This window comes from Bactrocera dorsalis, chromosome 5 (genome assembly GCF_023373825.1).
Source record: "Bactrocera dorsalis isolate Fly_Bdor chromosome 5, ASM2337382v1, whole genome shotgun sequence".
Classification (NCBI taxonomy): domain Eukaryota; kingdom Metazoa; phylum Arthropoda; class Insecta; order Diptera; family Tephritidae; genus Bactrocera; species Bactrocera dorsalis.
In genome coordinates, this window is record NC_064307.1 from 27,798,542 (window position 1) to 27,821,421 (window position 22,880).

The window sequence follows — 22,880 nt, forward strand, 5'->3', positions numbered from 1 at the left end:
CGAAGTGGAATTTTTGCTGCCAATCAAAGTGCGAGCGCAAATATCAAGCGGGCAAATGCTTTATGAGTGCTGCCGCCACACACACACACACCCGAACACACACAAATACACACAGAGCTCCGAAGTGAGCTGGACTGGAGGGTATCGCTTTGTTGTTTCACATATATATGCATACTTACATTGTATTCTATTAACTGATTTTTATATTTTGTTTTTGTTGTCTTTTTGTTTTTAATGCATTGTTCGATTTTTTGTTGCTTTTTGCTTTAGTGGCCATTTGCTTGATTTTTATTTTCCTTCCCTTCACCAGGCAATCGCAAATACACCTGCGCTAAATTAACTCAGCACACCCATACACACACATATACTCGTATATATACAACTAACTGTACATGGAAGCAAAGGAAAGAGCGTACCTTCGCACATGTGCCCAGCGAACCTGCCATAAACACGCCAACACCAACAACAACGCCAGAACATAGAAAGGCAAAACTCGAACACCAATAAATAGCACTAACACTAACACACCTTTACTTTTACACAAATCCATTCACACTCAGCCTCAGATACATTCGCAAAACACATTTGCGTGGGCCGCAACCCTTTCCCCTACCAACACACATTAAAGTACAAATACTTTGTGGCTAGATAATAGGATATTTTATGGCTGCTAAAGGACAGCTTTTATGATGCAATAATTTGGGTTGAAAAATTGGAAAAAAACACACAAAATTAAAGAAATGAAAAAATGTACGGAAATGAACGGAAATGTTGTGCACATTTGGGTGGAAAGCATTGGTTAACGGTGAAAGCGTATATGCCTGCATGTTTCGAGTGTAAATGTGTGTGTGTGCGCTAATAGAAAATAAATCTATACATTTCATTGTATCTATAAAAATCTGGTACGCACTTAGATTGTCTATAAATAGCACAAGGAAGGCAAGAAAAGGTCTTTATTGTGGCAAGTTTGGTGACGCGTGGGCGCATCAACTCACTTTTGACCTCTTTCACGCGCTAGATAGATTAGATGTGGTTATGTTGTATCGTCGAGATTGCAGTAAAGGTGCGTAAATATGTTAAAATGTCAAAGAATGTGATTCGATATTTAATAGAATAAATTTAATGATATCCAATGGAAGTTGCTGTCAATTTTTAGAGATGAGAAATATCACTTATCTCACCTTGTATAAAGTACAAAAAAATAGATTGTTTTCTCATATTTCGGTAGTCTATAACTATAAAAATAACATATTAAATTTTTAAATTAATACCAAAAATAGTTGCTGAATTATACGAGGGCTGCTATATATATTTCTGGCCTAGGCAACACTAAGTGTTGCCAGGTGCAATCTGACATTTCCATTGGAAAGTTTGACATTTTTTAGCATAACATCACTCAGAACGTTTTGTCATTTAATCGTGAATTGTTTTATTTACAGGGAATTAAAAAATTCATCTCGGCCAAAAAATGGAATTAACTCGTGAACATTTTCGTGCGATCATTTTTCACAACTTTCGACGTGGATTATCACGACAAGAGTGCATCGATGAACTAAAATCTTTGTATGGCTATGAAGCACCATCCTATAGCACTGTGAAAAACTGATACAACGAATTCAATCGTGGCCGACGCTCGCTCAAAGACGAATTCCGTGAAGGTCGTCCAAAAACAGCCGTTGTGCCAGAAAACATCGATGCCGTACGTGAACTGATAATGCAAGACCGTCATGTAACATACCTTCAGATAGAGGCATGCCTATGCATTTCTCCCACCAGCATACATTCGATATTGCATGAACACCTGGCCGTAAAAAAGGTTTGTTCTCGTTGGATCCCGCACAATTTGACAATCGCTCAAAAGAAGGCTCGTGTGGATTGGTGTAAAGAAATGCTGAAAAAATACGATCGCGGTGCTTCAAAAGACGTTTATAAGATCGTCACAGGTGACGAATCATGGATCTATGCGTATGAGCCCGAAACAAAACAGCAATCGACCGTGTGGGTCTTCCAAGACGAGCCAAATCCAACGAAAGTTGTTCGTGGAAGAAGCACTTCGAAGCAAATGGTCGCCTGTTTCTTCGGCAAAACTGGTCATGTGGCGACTGTTCCGCTTGAGCAACGTAGGACGGTCAATTCTGAGTGGTACACCACCATTTGTTTGCCTGAAGTCTTCGGAGAAATTCGAAAAACGAACAAGAGAAGACGAATCATTGTGCACCATGACAATGCGAGCTCTCACACATCGGCTCAAACCAGCGCCTTTTTGACCGGCCAAAACGTCGAATTGATGGGTCATCCGCCGTACAGCCCTGACTTGGCACCCAATGACTTCTTTTTATTCCCACACATCAAGAAAATAATGCGTGGTCAACGATTTTCGTCGCCAGAAGATGCTGTTGAAGCATTCAAAAACCATGTTTTGGAGGTGTCTCAATCGGAGTGGAAAAAGTGCTTCGAAAATTGGTTTGAGCGCATGCAAAAGTGTATAAATCTTGATGGAGAATATTTTGAAAAACAATAAAACGATTTTCGTTGATAAATATACCTATTTTCATTGTTAGGCCAGAGATATATATAGCAGCCCTCGTATCTTGTTCGTGTATCATGTTGACTGTTGAAGAAGTTTTGAACTAAAATTCAAAAGAAACAAGTAAGGAAGGGCTAAGTTCGGGTGTCACCGAACATTTTATACTCTCGCACGATAAAGTGATAATCGAGATTTCATTATCCGTCATTTACATATTTTTTTTATTTTGCTGTAAAATTAATTAGAATTAAATTCTGAGAGATTTACCGATATTTTCGGTGAAAAATTAGGTTAGGTTAGGTTGGGCACTGAGTTCTTCGTGTTCGATATCAGGGACCTTGAAAAGTTATAGTCCGATCACAACAATTTTTCCACAAGGGATACCTCAGCTCACATACCGTATTTGAGTAAAGTTTTATTCCGCTATGATCATTGGTTTCTAATGTATATATTATACAGAGAAGGCATCAGATGGAATTCAAAATAGCGTTATATTGGAAGAAGGCGTGGTTGAGAACCGATTTCGCCCATATTTAGTATATGTTATCAGGGTGTTAAAAAAATATTATATACCGAATTTCATTGAAATCGGTCGAGTAGTTCCTGAGTTATGGTTTTTCGTCCATAAGTGGGCGACGCCACGCCCATTTATATTTTTAAAAAAAGCCTGGGTGCAGCTTCCTTCTGCCATTTTTTTCGTAAAATTTTGTGTTTCTGACGTTTTTTGTTAGTCGGTTAACGCACTTTTAGTGATTTTCAACATAACTTTTGTTTGGGTGGTGGGCGTGTTTATTATCCTATTTCTTCCATTTTTGAACTGTATTTGTAATTGCCTTAAGTAAACGACTCTATAGAGTTTGGTTGACATAGCTATAGTAGTTTCCGAGATATGTACAAAAAACTTAGTAGGGGGCGGGGCCACGCCCACTTTTCCAAAAAAATTACTTCCAAATATGCTCCTCCCTAATGCGATCGTTTTGTGCCAAATTTCACTTTAACATCTTTATTTATGGTTTAGTTATGACACTTTATAGGTTTTTCGGTTTCCGCCATTTTGTGGGCGGGGCAGTTAGCCGATTTGGCTCATCTTCGAACTAAACCTTCTTATGGAGCTAGTTCCAAGTTTCATCATGATATCTCAATTTTTACTGAAGTTACAGCTTGCACAGACGGGCGGACAGACGGACGGACAGACGGACGGACGGACAGATAGACATCCGGATTTCACCTCTACTCATCACCCTGATCACTTTGGTATATATAACCCTATATCTGACTCTTTTAGTTTTAGGACTTACAAACAACCGTTATGTGAACAAAACTATAATACTCTCTTTAGCAACTTTGTTGCGAGAGTATAAAAATCTTCGCAAATACTTTCAAAGGTGTAAAAAGTGTATTCTAAGGGTTCAATGTGGACACCATCGAGCTGCTGTTGTGGTTTAGTGGGGATTTTTCTGTAAAGGCTTTACACCTCTCTTTTCTGTGGAATTAACATTGGGGCAAAAGTATACCAGCAAGCTGCTTTAAAAGGCGTGGTAAAACTGCTCGTAATGCGCTCTTCGCTGGACAGCACTGGATGGTCCAGCAAGCTTCTGTTTCTGCACATAAGCCAAAAAGCAACCTACAGTGGCTTAAAGGCAACATTCCTGGTTTCATAGCCGCAGATGATTGGCAGTCTGGAAGTACAGACTTAAATTCGATGGACTATGCAGTCCAGTTTGTGGCAGAGTTGGAGAGCATGGCCTCTCGAAAGGCCCACAGAACTTATTTATACGTTTTTTCCACGCACTAAACTCAGTAATAAATATTATATTCTAAATACTAATTCAAAGAATACCCCTTATTTGCATCGAATATGAAAATGTGATTGAATTCTAAAGTTTATAGCTAAAGTCGCTTAAGTATATGAAAGTAGTTAAAATTTTTTCGCCATAAAATTATTAGGTATCACGAAAAGCTGTGAGTGCGGCCGCCGCTATTTGAATATTAGTAACCATAAACCTAAAATATTACACCACAAAGCGAAAGTACTCGCTGCCGCTTAGTATTCATGGAAATTTATATAGCATAGCGAGCATTTCACCCCTTTTCCAACCTTCAACAACAAAATCAATGGCTTTTGCTACGGAACTCAGCTCATTATTAGAGAGACCACCGGTGCCTTGGCGTATACGTAATGCTGTCCCGTGCGACTGAGCTTGAATATGCCAACCTAGTATTTACATACGCTCGTGGTTGAAGTTGTGGCAGCTTGAGTTCTCAGTTGTTTTAGAAACAGTTTCTTTTCCATTTTTGAGAGTGGAGGCGTTAAAGTTTGTTGCTTGCATATAAAATGTGCATGAAATTTTGTTTGAAAAGCCATTTTACTTTCGGCTGCTTCTCTTGAGCTTACCTCGAAATTTACTCTCATAATCCACTCAGCACCTTTGCATATTTAACGCAAACGTTTGACAGTGTTTACTTTGTTGCAAACTTCTTCTTGTTGGTGTTGAGCATTTACTTGCGCTCGTTGGTTCGAAGGATGGAGTGAAGAGTTTGGAAAATGTATGTAAATACTGATTAATTCTAATATTAAAGTGTTTTTAAAAGAACTTTTAAAAGCGCGGATGTTGGTATTAGCTATTACTCGTTGAGTTTAACATGAGAAATATTGGTGTGCAGGGAAAATGTTACTCGGCCTATTATAATCGCAATGGAGGGCTTACACACTTCGGTCAGTGTCCTTCATGAAAATACGGCAACAAGGATATTAAACGAACTATAGGTATAGTAAAATCATAATAAGACCCTGGAATAAGAAGGCAGAAGAGAGCAGAAAATTCAAAGGCTAGGAGAGGACTGCTGAGAGGATTACTGTACTGCCTTGCTCAGGTTGCCTTGTTTCCATGATAGCCGCGCAGCAGTCATCAACCCAGGAGCTCTTGGATGGACTATCTACGGATGAAATGCAGACTTATGGGTATTGCGACAAAATCTCACTGGGCAGCGTACACTAATTGGAGGAGTCCAGCGCTGAAGAGTATCTTTGTAAGAGCACAGTGCAATGGCATACAAACGCCTCGAAAACGGAAGATGGAATTGTGGCTGGCATAATGAGACCATTGACAGGTTACCGAGCATCTTTCAAACTGAGGTCAATGCCATATTTCAAGAAAAAATAGCAAAGGATGAATTGACCTGGCCTAGTGATAGCATTTCAAATAATCTTGTGCAACGAAATCAATCGAAAAATTATACTGGAGTTCATAACAATGTTTAACTGGGTTGCTACTGAAATTAATATCTTACTAGTATGGCTCCCTAGGCACAGGGGCATTAATGGAAATTTGTTAGCCGAAGAAGCTGCGGTAGAATAGGATAGTACCAAAAGCTTTCTTTGCTGTGGGCCCCTACACTTTGCGAATGGAGCTACAGAAAGAGGAAAGTGTTAGTAAAAAACAAAAATGACAACAAATGCTTGGACTTTGAAGGACAAAGCAGTTTCTTGGGAAAGTTCGTTACAAAATGGAGCCCATATCTCTTTCTACAAACAAAGCAAGCCAGAATGTGGTGTATATAGAGGTCACTGCAGAACGAGGTGTCATCTGCGTAGATAAAGATGCTACTCTAGATATATGTGCCTCTTCTGTGACCTAAGTATAGGGACAACAGAGCATTTACTACTGGATTACACCGGAATCGCAAGAAAAAGGAGTGGATTCAGCCTCATGGGCAGCATAATGGTTTTACTAAGGGGTGTGATAACAGGAGAAGGCACAATAGACCACAGGTTGCAGTGAATTTCATAAATTTCAGTCTATCTATTTATCAAGAGATATATTTGAAAGAATATGAGAGCAATTTACATGGTTTTCTGCTTTTATGGTTATTTATTTCATTTGGAAAGTACATAATGGACTTAAAGTCGAATAAGTGAACACGATTGTAGCATCCCAAAATAAGCAATAAGACTTTGGCCATAATTGAGTAAAAAATGGTTCCTCGGAGCAGTCGTTTTTCTTAGTAGCCAGAAGTCTTATCGGAGCGAATGGCGTGGTTACGGCACTATATTGGTTGAAAATTTGCAAAAACCGAGAGTTGTTCGACCTCCTTATATGAATAACTTCCCACAAACGACGCATAAAACTCAAATGGTATTCCTTGTTGATAGTTTGGCCGATCGGAAGTAGTTCGGAGTGCTCCACGTCTCGATAATCTGAGAAAACTGTCAACATAGCCTTAAATTTTTACTTGTTTTGACGTGTTTTTTCAGTTTCGGCTCACCTTTGTCACGATATTCGGCCGATTGAACATCGTTTCCGCGTCGTAAGCACAAGACTCATCGCCAGTAATAATACGTTTCATGACATCCACGTAGGCGGTTTGTGAACAATCCGTTAACGTGATGCTGTTTTTTCGAAAAAAATTGAGGGATTTTTGAACTAATCGTGCTTTCACTTTTCTTAGACCCAAATGATCTTTCAAAAAGGTTTCCATTGATTTTTTTGATATTCCAAAGATGACAGTAAAATATCTGACTGTTGATAGTCGACTCTCAAGCACCAATTCTTTTATTATATTGACGTGTTAATCATCAGTTGATTTTGATAATCGTTTTGGGCGTCAATGCGTTCTCGACCCTCCTTGAATAATTTCTACCAATCAATGAAACATCTTTATTGAGTAATTTCACTAATCGTAAAAATCGTGGACGGCTCTTTATATTTTATTCGTTCTCCTTGGTCTGTTCGCGTTTTGCAGCAACTTATTTACGTTTGCAATTATTAAATAAGCTCAACTAGTTTCCCACCGCGGAAGCCATTTTATCACACCTGCTTGCAACATGAGTGATGTCTGTCCTAGCAGTGACCGCCAATTAATTTTCCAAAATTTACAAATTTATTTTTCATTACACATGAATATCGAGTAATGCCATTATTGCTTGACAAATGAGGCTGCAATGTATTTGCTGATGAGTTACGCCTGTTTTGCGTGTGTGTGTGTCTTCGTATTGAACATGGCTGGGTCGTGTTGTGTTAATGCGTGACATTAATCGTGGAAATTACTCGTGTTCGCTTGTTAAAATGTGTGTTTAGCAGCCGCGCGAACCATCAATACTCATTTACTACATTCACTTGCATATACATAAATATTGTTCAAGGTGAGCAATTAGCACTGCAGTGCGTTCAATTTATACACATGTTAATATAACGGTTATTACGGTATTAAAATATTAACGGAAATGAAGTCTATAGGAGTTTGAGAAGGCAGAAGAAGTACAAGCGGATTGCTGAGCCATCAGGTCACGCTAGAATTCTTGAAATAAATAATATTCAGTTTTTGTAATGGAGGAAAAGTTTTTTGAGTTTTTTAACTCTGTTTTGGATTTTGAAACTTTAACCTTTTAATATATTAATTTAAGTACAGACTGCTTACCTCGTAACGTTACGATCGACCACAACACATGTGGGATGAGATATACACCGAGAGTTGAGGAGGGAAGGGAAACGCATTTGCAGACCGAAAGAGAAAGAGGCCGAAATGCGTGAGTATGAAGAGCTTGAAAAGCTAGCTGACAGGGGTAATGCTCGAAGATTCTATAAAAAATGTGGCGACTAACCAAAGGTTTCAAGATCGGAGCATACTCTCGTAGAATGCCCAGAGGATACTAAAATTATGGATGGAATACTTCTTCAGCCGATGGAGCAAACGTTCTATTGCCCAACCATGAAGAATAAGAATTAACCGAACTACAAAGCGACGGGTGCCGATAGGTTGCCGACCAAGCTCCAGAATGGATAAGGCAGCGATGCAATTGGCTCTGGTGGTGAACGAGAGCAAGACGAAATATCTCTTGCCATCAAGCAAACAGTCGTGGCGTCGTCTATTTCGGAACCAGCATCAACACCAACAACAATGTCAGCCTCGAAGTCCAACGCAGAATGCCTCTTTTCCAACTAGCACCTGTTGATTTTCGGACTGAGTAAGCAAAAGTAAAGTCCTCTCTCGACAAATAAATACCAAATTCTACAAGTCCCTCATCATTTCTGTCCTGCTATATTGTGGACGATGATATTATCTGATTATTAGGCGTTACGAGTTTCGAGAGAAAGGTTCTGTGGAAGATTAAAGGTACTTTGCGCATTGACAGCGTCGAATACCGCCGGGGGAAGCCCGTCATCATCTTTATCACGACGAGTTATGCAAGAACGCCTTTCTTTTGAGAGTAGCTACCGGAGACCAGCTGTAGTTCTTTTTCAAATAAATATTTGTATATATGTGCATGTGCTTTTTCGGCTTTCTCACTGTATATAACCTCTTTATGTAGCGATATGACCAATTTTTACATAAGCCGAGGAAGTGTCATATCTTGAGCAAATAATAAATATGACTTTAAGGAATTGTGAGATATTTAGTTTTAATATACACCAGCTGAGGGGCCACACACATGTTTTAACTAATTTCAACCACAGCTGCTTCTTTCTACTGCTATGCCCGTATTAAATTACAGTTGCGGCTTAGTTATGGCATATATAGGTTTCTGATTAATAGCATTTTGTGGGTGGTGTAAAAGCCCATCTGCAATTTTAAATTTATGGAATACCAAGGAACCCTTGTACCAAGTTTGAGAAAGTTATCGCAACTTTGCTCAGAACTGAACTCGTTTAATATTCATAGTATAAGTAGTATAAGTCTGTAATATTATTTGTAGTTGAGGTGAACAAGAGCAAAATGTTGCGCGTGTACGAAATGAAAAAATCTATAAGCGTGTCTGTGATATTGGCTTACAAATAAACGGCCCAATTCATGCCAATTGACTTGCATTCAAGTTTAATTAATAACCCACACACATACACATATATATATTTATAAGTATAGCAAATAATTCGCATGAGAGTGTGTGCTTTGGAGTGGAAATTCGCATAATGCACAATTTTGTTCGACTACATGGCGTATACGTAACGCAGCGCTCGTGTTTGTTCTCACACAAACACATTCACAAAGGCGCAAAGGATGCAAAGCACTGCAGGCGCGCTAGCAAAAAGCAGTTTACGCATGCAGATGTGCTTGCTTTTTGCTTATTTTTCGGGAGTGTGTGCTTTTCCTAATGCAAAGTGACTGCTGACAGCGCGTACTGCAAATGTGTGTTTGTAACGCGTTGCGTGCCTCATGCAACATGCTGCACATTTACATTAAATGCTTACACATTTTATTTACTTTTTAAACTTTTTGCAGCTTTGCATTTTACGAAAAGCAGCAAAAATGATTTTTTATAAAATTTAGTAAAAAAACAGCTTCACTATTATGTTGTGGCATGTGCGGACGCGCTTGAGTTGCATATGCATTTATTGCTTAAAACAAGTAGATTTCAATTAGTGAATAAGTTGGCTAATATATAAAGTATCTAGTGCTCTTGATTTGGTTAAAATAAGTTTAATTGAAATAGTTTCAAATTGCCTTTCACAGCTGCATTTTTATAGCATACTTAAAAGGGTATAAAATATAAAATATTTTCTTTGATTTTGATCGCTCATTTTACCGGTATGAAGTGAACGTTAATCTACAAATGTGTTGGTACAGAATATTTGCTCTAAAGGTGCTTTAATTTTTTTTTCTATTTGGTTGGCATGAAATCTCTCAAAGATATTCAACAATCCTACAGTCATTGAACAAATAATATCAGATTTCTTCATTGTGTCAAAAATATGACAAATTTTGTACAGAAATGTGATGATTCGCGTAAAGCGTAAATTTTTTGTTTCCATTTGAAGAAAAGTGCTGCAGAGTCCCATCGAATGCTTGTCGAGGCATATGGTGGTCTTGCGCTATCAGAAGCTATATGCAAAACACGGTTTCAGGGGTTCATAGGTTATGATTTTGATGAGAAAACTGAAGAACTTGGGAGATCACCATTAAAGTTTGAAGACGCCGAACTGCAAGCAGTATTGGCTGAAATGATACTTTGAGGAAATGGCTTTACTATTAAAGAAACAAACAATTTCAGACTATTTAAAAGTTATGGTAAAGATCCAAAAGTATTTCAAATAAGTTCTTCATGAACTAAATGAAAGACAAATGATAAATCGGAAACAACACTTCCGGAATTTTGCTTTAAAGACACAAAAGAAAATCGGTTTCGTAACGAATTGTCACTGCTGATGAAAAATGGTTTCATTTGTAGAGTCCTAAATGGAGGCACAACCATCAACAGCGATTGCAAAAACAAATCGATTTGTTAAGAAGGCAATGATCTGTGTTTGATGGGATCGTATGATGGGCTTCTAAAACCCGGTGAAACTATTAACAAATTAACTTATCACTATAAAAACAGATGATCAATTCGAACGTTGCATTGATCTAAAAACTACCAGAATGCGTCAGAAGTTACGGCAAAGTTATTATGTTGCACGAAAATGCACCTGCATATAAAACAAAATTGGTTAATTGGTTCAGGAAACAAGCAAAGTACTTGACTGGAAGCTGCTTCGCTTACCGCCTTATTCACCAGACTTGGCTCCTTCCGATTATTATTAGTTTTCATCGATGAGTCACGCATTGGCTAAGCAGCACTTCGATACCCGCGCAGATGTCATAAACATCAAAGACAAAGACTAACATTTCTATTGGCATGATATACACAAACAAAGGTGGTCAAAATTGAATCATTTTTTTCGCAACAGAAAACGCTAATTTCATACCATTACACCGGCAAGAAGTCTGAAACTAGTACTTACGAAAATTAAATCTTCAACTTACGATTTTTCGAACTATGATTGCCGACAGTTTGCCCGACGTAAGTAATGCAGAGTGCACCACACCTCGAAAATCTTTCAACATGACCTTAATTTTTGACCTGCCTTGAATTTGTTTTTTTTCGGCTTCGGCTCACCTTTGCCACGATATTTGGTCGACTGATCGACTATTTCGTGGTCGGAAGCATAGATCCAAGACTCGTCGCCAGTAATAATACGTTTCATGACAACCTGATGGTCGGGAAGCATTATTTCACAGACGACAACTCAACGCAGGTTTTCGAAAAAAATTAGTGGTTTTGGAACAGAACGTGCTTTCCTTTATGTTAACCAAATAATCTTTCAACATTATTTTAATCAATCCTTCTAATATTCCAACGATGCCAGTTAGATCTCTGATTGTCAGTTGTCGATTCTCAAACACCAATTCCTTTATTTTATTGACGTGTTAATCATCAGTTGATGTTGATGGCCGTCCTGAACGTGGTTCGTCGTCAACGCATTCTCGAACCTCTCTGAATAATTTGTATTAGTCAAAAACACTTGCACGCCACAAACGATTATCACCAAAGTCTTTTCCAACATTCTGAATGTTTTGGCTCCAGAAATTTGATTCCGCACACCAAATTTATTATCATATTTTTGTAGAATAACTTCACTCAACGAATGTACTTTGCGTTATAAGAAACACAAGCTTACACTAAACACTAATGTTACATTTGACATCCCTGACAGTCAGACAAATTTTGGAGAAAAATATATCGACACGCGAAATTTAAATTAAAAAGTCTTACTATTTCTTGCCCATAGTAGTATGTATGGTTTAAGACCAACCAGGAATGGTAAACAATTATGATGTTTTTTAATATGAACCTTTTCCAATGCTATACATATTTTGGCAGAACTACGTCGAGTGTTATTATAATTTTCGAAATAAAAGGAATGTTATGTACTTTTTATGTTTTCTATTGAAAGTTGTGAGTCAACACAAGGTGACCTTCAAAACAAATAAAAAGCAGAAACAGGACATCATATTAAAATGAATACATGTATACCTTTGGCTAACAAGGCATGTTTGAGGAAAGACAGGTACAGAAGATTTAAAAGTAGAAATTAAACAATTAAACACAGATTGCCATGACCTCACCCAGCCAATGAGTTGCAAGCAACTTGAATGTGTTAGGAAAGCTTACATTATTAGACCAAATAGAAAACCAGAAAAACCTTTGACTTTGACTGTGTTAAAGCCATAATAGCCTTCACGGGTACATTTCTTATAGTGTAATTATACAGGATGATCTTTGTATTGATGAGTTAGTAAGAACACCATACCATCAACTGTGCCAAAACTTCGTGATGATGTCTTCTTTAATATAAACCCTTTCCATACAAGAACTGTATTTGGATCGATAAGGTTGCATGACAGCTGCAGCAGTTTTTTTTGAGAGAATAACGTGCATAAAGTTATAGGTCTACAGGTATATAGCAGACGGCTCAGCTCGTCACGCTAATCATTTATATAAATCCGTTCATAAATTCTAAAGTGTGTCCGATGTTTCCTTTTGGGTATTACAAACATCGTGGAAACTTAAGACACCCTGTAGAAAATGTAAAAGAAATGCTTTTGAAAATTTAATAGTTTCAATATCGCAAAACAAGAGGTTAACTGTAAAATGTGTCCAAATTTCCTTAAATATCTATCATATATTTTCCATTAAAAAGTTCAAAGGAAAGTTTTACCAATTTCATGGATTTCTAAGATTCTGCAACTTTTTTAACCTTGACAACAACATATGCAATACAACAGTGGCTACATATTTGTGCAAGAAATGATTGAAGTATCCCCTTTGGACTGCATTAATCTGCCGCTTGCAGCATTCACTTGCGGCTACTTTGCAAAGTCAATTCCATTTATATTTCAGCTGCCCAAAACTCAGAGCAACCAAATTACTTTCGCTTCTAAAAGCTTACAGTTTCCTTAGAAATAAACCAAATTGTCCATATGTTAGTGTGTGTGTGTGTGATAGTGTATGTGTGCTGCTGCGCCCACTAGCATGTGTCTTTGGAAACTTTATCTCTTTCGAATCGCTGGCGCACATGCGAAGGACTCTTCGTCGGCCGTTCACTAAATAATTTCGCCATTTGATCGATTTATTATTGCCAAAGTTCATTGTTTTGCTGTTGTTGTTGTTTGTGTTTGCTGTTCGCTATGTAAAATTGCCCACAACACTGTTGCGCCGTGTTTATTGATGTTTTGTTCGCACTGTCGCTTTGTTTTCTTTGCGTCGCTTTTGACATTCAAATTTATGCAACATTGACAATATTGCCAAAGTTTCTCGCCCACGCACGCATACACACACACATACATATACATGTACATAAACATCATCGCCAATTGTTCGACATCTTGGTGGGCTGTTTGCCGGTCTTTCTTTGTTTTTGTGTCGCAATAAAAGTTTCGATGGCATTTTTAAGCACACAATACAGCCAGCTAGGGCTAAGCAGCGCGGCGGTGCGTATGAGTAACCTTCTTATATGGACGCAGTGGTGCGGCAAGCGCTTAGCGGAGTTTTGAGCACTTTTTGTTTAAGAGTTTTCGCTTTTTACGAGCAGCTCAGGTGCAGCTCAGATGATTTTGATATCTATTTGGCGAGAAGTTTTGTCGCATGAGTTATTTAAATATCCATCTTATGCTAATATCGGCAACCATAACTACCCAAATACAAATATGGGTTTATAGTTGTTGCACCAAAATTTTAAATGGTTGTAGATGTTGTTAAAATGTAGTCTTTAAAGGCAGAAGAGTTAGGTTTTGACTAATAAAATATATGTGCAAGGTTACTAAATTCGGCATATGCGACCTCTTGGGAAAAATAAGAACCATTTTTTTTGCATATTTGGACAGGCAAACGTATTGATATATATCTTTTACTGATCAGTGTAGAAGCAGCAAGGTAAAAACTCTTCTTCACACATATGATGAAAGTTTTCTGAGCGCCAGTCACTTGGGGGTGGCCAGAAACAATTCTTCTTTGTATATAGTTCAAGCTGCCAATGACTTCCAGTCTTAGACGAAGTAACCTCTGAATAGCCAAACAACATCCGTTTGAAAGCGAGTTAAAGTGAGAAGGCTACCCATTCCTCATAAGTAGTTGTGCGCTGGGTTTGTGATCCGCCACTTAAATAACGCTCCCAATGAAAAAGAAGTAACAGCCTCATACGAAAGGCAACCAAAATGTATTAAGAATTACAACTTAGGGTCATACAATGTCCGAGCCCTTAATAGGGAAAGTGCCACTGCCCAAATGGTTGAAGTCCTCGTAAAAGCAAAGGCTGACAAGACCGCCGTCCAAGATGTGCGATGAAATGAACAAAGACTGAGACTAAAAGGTCCTTGTGGCAACTACTACAGTGGCTATAACAAGGAACGCAAAATCGGCGTGGGATTCGTAGTGGGGAGAGACTCCGTTGCCAAGTCTTGGCATTAACCCTGGTGGATGAACATCTAGCCACAAACCGCATCGGAGAGATATTCTTCAACATCTCGCTGATTAGCGCCCAGGCCCCAACGGAAGAGAAGGGCGATGCGACACGTGGAGCGCACATATGAAAGCTGCTCCCACCATGATGTCAAAATCGTGGTTGGCGACTTTAACGCCAGGGTGGGCACAAAAGATGTGCTTTGGTACAACGGACGATGAATTCAGCATCCATGATGAAACATCCCCAAATGGGTTGAGACTGATCTATTTCGCCGGATACCGAAATATGGTTATCTCTAGTATTACCTGAATGTCGCCGAATCAAAAAGCCTCTAACCAGATCGATTATGTTGCTAAAGATGAAAGACACGTGTGTTTTAGATGTGCCAGGTCCCTAGCATTGACTCCGACCACTATCTTGTTGCAGCGAAGATACGCACCTGTCGCTATGAAGCAAAAAACGCACGTCAACAAACACAGGGAAGGCTCTATGAGAGCACTTATCAACAAATCGGTATAAGGGTACTGTGGGACGGCATTTCAAACTCCTTACTTACAGCTGCAAGCTAAACCATTGTTTTTTGGATAGAGCAAAAGAACAGCTGGTACGACGAGCCATGCCGTGGCGCTGAATATCGAACGTACAGTGAAACATTTAAGCCCACCGTCTATAAACTGATAGAACCTTTTCGGTGGGGCTTAAGACCTGAAAAACCAACAACTGTCCAGATATTCACCATGCGCCAAAACTTGGAAAAGACCCTGAAAGAAAATCGATACACAAACCGCCTGTTCGCCGCTTTCAAAGCTGCTTTTGACAGCACATAAGGAGCTGCCTTTATGCAGCGATGTTTAAATTTGGTAACCCACCAAAACTAATAAGGCTGTGTAAACTAACATTGAGCAACACCAAAATCGCCGTCAGGATCAGGAAGGTCCTCCGCGAGACGTTCGTTACCAAACAAGGTTTCAGACAAGGCGACTCTCTTTCGTGTAACTTCTTCAATTTGCTGCTGGAAAAAATAATTCGAGCCGTAGAACTAAAAAATAATGTAATAACTTCTATAAGAGTGTACAGCTGCTGAATTCATTACTATAATTGGGAATAACATTTGTTGAAAATTGAAATAATTTCGTACACCCACACTTTATTTATCAATTTTTTTTTGTATTGACCTTAGTGCAAACATTTTATCTACAAGCGATAATAAATATGTTTTATAAGTTTACTTCTACTAATTACATGTCATGGTAGAATCATATATGTGGAGACTCACCTTTTTCATGAACGTCATTACATTGGTGGGCAACATTTTGTTGACTTATCGCTCTCTCTCAGTAAAAGGTGAAATTTCGGCTGTAATTTACGCTCTTTCGTTTCTCACCACGCAGCACGGCTAATGATGAGCGTTTTTTTCAACCGCCTAACGGCCAAAAAATTCCAGTTTATATTTGTATTTCCTACTCGCAGCCAATTTATAGTTAATTTTGATGACTTGAAGTCTTTTTTTTATTATTTATGCCACACTCCGCGTCATTTTATTGCGCGCGAATGCACAAATTTTTAATTATTTTAATGGCAAGGCGAAGTGTTTGGCTTTGAGTGCGGCTATCTGTGTGTGTGTATGGATGTGTGTACAGTATGATAACTGAGTTTGGAGAATTAAGTTTGTTTGACTATATTTTGCTCGCTTTCTTTTCAAATGCACTGTGAGAAATGGGGTCACTCAGCTGCAAGGTTGCAAGTTTAATGGCTCGTGTTTACATAAATGCAGCAAAATCAACACTGTTGTGCGCCACAGGTTGCATGATGTGCGCGTTTTTCGGTAGAAATGGTGTAAGCGTGTCAGGTAACGGTATTCAATGCTGCTCTTCGATGCGCTGTCTGGGAAAAAATATTTTTCTTTAAATTTTTTTTTTTTTTGGTTTGTGATTTCTTTCGCAGCAACAAAATATTATTTTTCAAGCTTTGAAACGCTAACAACCAGCTTTTTCATTGCTCTCCTGTATTTTACAGTTAAATAACTGGGTTGCAACTGTAATAACGGTGCTTTTGCGCACGCTGCCACATCCGCTTGGCCGTATTCCGGTCCACAGCCAGCAGCTGACAGTATAATTGGCGTTGTTGTTGCTGTTGTTTTTATTGCCGTTTAATGCAGTGTCGCGTGGAGTAAAAATGTATACCGCTTTGTATGCGCTCGGTTCGTGCAACGCTGTGTAATTTCACCGGTTACAAGTGCGCCACACTAACACATGCATGCAACACGTATTTACTGCGCGTCATTATTTTCTTTACGGTTATTATCGTTGGTGGTGTGCGTTTTATTTGCTTTGCCACTGTTTTTGTTGCTTTATTGCTTTATTTTCGCGCTGCCTTCAACCGAAATTTACATTTGCTGCTTTTTTGTTATTTCTATAGCATACTTTCCGGCGTTGGCGTGGCGTTTTAACAACGCACCACACAGTTTCGGTTAGTTTTTGCTGTAGTACAGTTGCCTGCTTAAACGCGTGACTGACTGGCTCAATGCATTCGTTTACTTAACTATCTCGCTTCCGTGCCGTCTTACGCTTGCTTTCTTCGCCGCTTTTATTCTCACTTTTATTCTGCTTTTACTGGTACTTTTCAGGTGCAGCTTGACTCGCTGCCGTCTCGTGACATTGTTGATGTACGCTTTCTGCCCATTTACATTTGAATGCAGTCAGCATTTTTCTGAAATTCCGTGTAACGGTGAATTAAAACTTTTCGAATGAAATTCGCACACCAACGAGCGGCTGGTTGAAGGTTTTTATGTTTTACCGTGTAATTTCATAATTTTTTCGTTCCTTAAGCCGCATTTGCGTCGTAATTCTGCAAGAAAGAAGGAATATAATATTTGTATGATTAATAAAAAATTTGAATAGTTTATTCAAAAAAGCATTTTCTATGTAAAAATCTTAGAAATACTGTCCGGAAAGCGCTAGATAAAGCTAACAGTAATGATACTAGAGAGGCAGAGAGTGGAAGGCTTTTGGCTTGCGTCAAATGCTTTGACATCTATATTTCTCATTTGAGTTTTCTTGAATTCCCAACAGCAAGAGTAGCAATTGATTCTGAAGTAGTGATGCCCAACAAATCACAATTCTGCACATACCTTACAATAGTAAAACACATATTTTGGCAAAATTCGATTTTTTATTCAACATATTTCCTTTACAGACCTCAGAACAGGAAATAGTCGCTGGAGGTCAGATCTGGAGAATACTGTAGATGCGAAAGTAATTCAAAGACCACTACATGGATTTTTGCCATCGTTTTCACTGACTTATGGCAGGGTGCATGAAGGTGTGCTTCAAGTGTTTAAGTCTTGACCACCTCCCAAACGCGGGATAGTCAGGAAGGAGGTGCTCAGTTTTTTCCATCTCGTTTTCTTCCAAACAGCTTCTACAGATGGCGGCTGGTAAATTTCCTAGCCTTGCAGCATTGCCGCCAATAGGGTTCGACCTACTGCAAATCTATTACTAGATCTCTTGCGATCGTGGGCGAAAATTGGGTGAAAAGGCTTTTGCGACAAGGCATGTATTGATGGAAGCTCCCACGAAGCCCAGCTATTTAGTAGTAGAACACAAGAGGATACTGCACCATCGACCCGCTCTTATTCTACTGATAACGGTTCCATGGTGCCCTTTCTATCTAGCACATCTGCTTTAAAGTTTCCTGAGATTCCGCTGTGGCCTGGTACCCATACCAGTCTTTTCACAAAAACACTCGATGCTATTGATAGCGAGGTTAGGTAGCCTTTAACCAGCCCAGAACGCACTGTTAATGAGATCAAGTCTTATATCGCCGCCCTGCTTTCTGAGTGGATAGTCATTTCTATGGAGAAGGCTGCACTCCGGTGAAGTGAATCTACTGCTACCTTTATGGCTGAAACTTTGGCCTGGAAGACAATGCAATACTCAGGAAGTCTGATGCAGGAGCTGATAGAGATCAGTAAACCTGTTCACCGATCTTCCCCCAAGCTTTAACCTGTCCGTCACTGCTCCTCTCCACCAACGGTTTCTTCCCACCCATATTACCTTCGCGGATTCTCTGAGTCTGATAGCAACTTTCGCAGCCATACTCGATCCGACGATGTCTACGGGCACTATGTGTAAGATGGTGTTAAGTCCAACCATGGGGAGAGGACCTGAGTGCACCACACATGCTGATAAGTACCGGCCGTTGAACTCCCTCGAGTTTCTTTGCAAGTGCGGTATTTTCAAGAGCCCTTTATCACAAGACTCCATAGAACATAATGGGCTTGACTATGGAGTCGTAAAGCCAGAGAACCACTTTCGGTGAGAGACTCCATCTTTTGCCAATGGCTCCTGTACAACAGTATAAGAAAAACGATGCCTTCTTTACTCCCTCTTCGATACTCGGTTTTCATGAAAGCTTCCTATTGATATAAGCCCTATAAATTTTACTGTATCCGCCGATTGTCTCCTATTTGCGGTGATGGTGCCACCGGCATCTTGTATCTTCTATTAAATAAAACCATCTCAATTTTATTTGGGTTGATGGTGACACCGTTTTCGACTGAACAGTCGATTAGACTTCGAAGTAAAAAGATAGAGTCTCATGTCTCATTGATTATCAGATATCGTTGCAAAAGTTCGGGTTTATCAACTCTTCGTTGTTTTTGATGAAAAGTGAGTTGGCACGACACCCACTTTGCAGAGAGCTTTCCTATTAAAATACTAAAATATTCGACACTGATATGATGTGTAGGTTTAGTTGGTATTGCTGGAGAACCTGCTATGTCGAACAACTTCACTTTACGGTCTTCCAAAATTAAGTTGTGGACCATCTTAGGTGCTCAGTTCACCAGGTCTAAACTTAGCATACCAATCCTAGATTGATTGATTTTTATGCGACAGTGTCCGCAGCCTCGTCCTCAGACCAAATTGTTGTTTCAACTGTATCTTTTATTTGCCAAAATGGTTACAGCTAACTAAATCAAAACTACTTGTAAGTCAGAAGGATTTAATTATGTGTGTCAGGTCGGGAACTCTTTATTTGACCTATTATGACTTTTGCTCACGGTATAAATATAGAAATCTTATTCGTATTAAATAGTTGTTTTCTAAATTTTCCTAGACTGTTTAAAAACTCTACAAACCATTAACTCTATTTACATTTATTCATATGTCTATGTGTCCATAACCTTAAATAACTTAAATCGTTTCAAATTAACGAGTGAATTTCAATTACTCTGAATAATTTATTCCACCGTCCATTGTGTGTATTATCTTCAAAACTAAATTTGCATTGCCAGCTACTATCAGCTTTTTAGGAAAGACAAATCAAGATTCATAAGAAGTCAAAATACTCCACTGCCACTTTCGTTTAGGACAACTTGCCACAGATATGTCCACAAATCTACCCCTGCTTTCCATTTGAATAACAAATAATGCATTTTATTGAGTGCAATTACCATTAGTTGACATGATGAGATTTACATATTTATTAGGGTTCTGCTCGTTTCTTATTGTATAAAATATGTGTATGAATAAACGGTTGGTGTTAAAGCAGCTAACTCAAATAAATTCTGATAAATCGTATAGCATTAGGTTGCCAAATATCTGCCTTCCGCCATTTTGTCTTTTGAATTTCGCGGCTATGTCTCGTATACTATACACCTTTGAAAGGTCTTGACATAACCCACAAAACGACGCTATGCATGATTAGTTTAGATATTGCGTTCCACAGTTCTAGACGCGTAAACATGGACATGGACGCCGAAATTCGCGCCATTTTAAAGTTTTTCTTCAGTAAAGGCAAATCCACTAGTGGAGGATATTATGAAGTTGCCGTCTAAATGGAAACAGATTATCGAACGAAACGGCGCATATTTGAACTAAATCCGATCACTGCAACACTTTTCATAAAGCAATGAAATGAAAGCAATGAATGGTTTTGCAAAAATAAATGATACAGAAGATCAGTTGGATTCAAGAAGTCTTTCGTCGGGGAATTTTGGAAAAGATTTCAAAACAGTGGGCCACTGAGTAGAAAACCAGGCTCAGGAGCAGCTAGGAAAACATCTTCAAGGGAGGATCGGCAAATAGAACGCATTAGCCTAAATAATCGATTACAAACCATTGAGGACATCCGGATGGAGATCATAAAAAACGAAATCACTGCTAGAACATAAAAACAGGCTCCAGTATGCTGGTTTGAATATTCGACGACCCACAAAAAAGCCGCCTTTGCCTAAGAAAATGCGTCAACCACGACTCCGGTGAGCTATAAAGCACCAAAACTAGACTAAAGTCGATTGGCAGAAAATAATTTTCTCTTTCGAGTCCAAGTTCAACGTGTTATGCAGCGACGGAATGTTGTACGTAAGCAGGAAAACTGGTGAACGTTATAGCGAAGAGTGCGTTTCACCATTAAAACACCAAAATATACAAAAATTTTGTGTGTCATACCGTGGGGATGCCAGATGTTTACAGCGCAGTCTTGTCAATGCGGGATAAGTGCACAAGAGATGCCTCATTTCCTGCCACCTTCTCGATCTGTTAGACTTTAAAAAATAACCGTCATCTATAATTGGCCCACCCTAATACACCGTACATATTTGTTACTACATTCTTGCAAATGTAAGTGCGTGTAGAAAGCAGCTAACAAACGACCAGCATGAAAGCGAGTCAACATAAGAATGAACAAACTAACTGCTTAACAACCACAATAACAAATATGCTTATCACAAATCGATTTACAACACTTATTTGCTCTGCTTACAACACACACTCTTTGGCACCCATGCAGCTTTGGCTAAATTGCTTTGGTATGAAAAGTTGTCTATGTATGAGTGTGTGCGAGCGTGGATGTGGACCACAAGCTTTTGTATGCATAAAGCTTGAGCGTAGAATATTTTAAGCTGACCATAATCAAATCGTATGCTAACGGTATTTATCGTTAACTCCGCTTTGTGAAAGGTTCGCTACACAAGCGGCTATGAACTTAATATAATATTTGGGGCAAACTTTCTTAGAAAACACAAATTTCTACAAATATCAGCAGAATATTGGAAATGTGACGCATTCAAGCGTTCAAATATCCGTTCAATTGCTATTTGGGGCAGCTCATGTGATGATTTCTCCAGAGATGCCAAACCGCCAAGCAAGTGCATGGACTTGTCATATTTAAATGTGTGTGTGAGTGTGTGTTTGGATATCAAGATAGCGGGTAATCTGCATAAATGTACATATGTATGGCGCACATACTATATATGTACACATACACACAGAAGAGGCAGAGATATGCATGTAAACAAATCGCCACACGCCTCCCAGACATGTGGCTCGGCAACGCCCGCGCAATCAATGAAAGGATGCCACATGTTTGTACGTACAAGTGTTCAATATATAATATATATATGTATGTATATACATATCAAACATGTGCTTGATTTCATTCAGCTCCCAACGCTTCTATCTCGCTTTGCCTGTCATCTCAAGTGTGAATGCAAAGATTAAAGCGAATCGAATAAATTGAGTGCGTAAGTGAATGAATGAAACTTTAGCTCAACGAGTAAGTGTGTGTGTGTGTGTGTGTATGAACGCTGCGCGCCAGCGTAAGTGTATGTGTGCGCAAAAAAAAGAAATTAAAAAAAGTTTTACTTCATACAACTTTTCACAGTTGAACGATTGAAGCATGTGATTGAGCGCACCACACACACACATACACTCTCCAGTACACATTGCATCTAAATATGTGCCGTTAGTTGTCTGTCGGTGAGTGTAATCGACAGTTTAGTTGCCGGCTTTGAAGTGCAACTATTTGCCAACAAAATGCATATCTATTTTTATGCATGTATGCAAGTGTATGTGTGTGTGTGTTTGTAATTGCTTCTGCACACACTTATTTGTGCCTCGTCGTGCACTTTCGGGCTCTGTTTACACGCTGCAAATGAATGTAAAATATTTACTTAAATCAAAGCGTTATTCTATTTGCGGCCAAGTGGAGTGGCTGTGCTTTACTTTAAGCATATTTTCACATTTTTGCACTCACACATGCACATCGCCCGCACTCAACCATAAACACACACACATAAACCGTTGCTTTGGTTCGTTAGCTGTGCCAGTCGCATGTTGCCGAAACGCCTCGGA

The 22,880-nt window shown here is 39.0% G+C and overlaps 1 protein-coding gene across 5 annotated transcripts in view; it reads right to left on the reverse strand.

Moving 5' to 3' along the window:
• LOC105228705 (regulating synaptic membrane exocytosis protein 2) overlaps positions 1-22,880 on the reverse strand; it is a 287,009-nt gene that overhangs the window by 122,271 nt on the left and 141,858 nt on the right. For all 5 annotated transcript variants that reach the window (XM_049459418.1, XM_049459419.1, XM_049459416.1 and 2 more), the window contains one exon: positions 16,022-17,592. In XM_049459418.1, coding sequence (XP_049315375.1) covers positions 16,022-16,057 — 36 coding nt within the window. In that variant the 5' untranslated portion in view covers positions 16,058-17,592. The remainder of the gene's footprint in view (positions 1-16,021; positions 17,593-22,880) is intronic.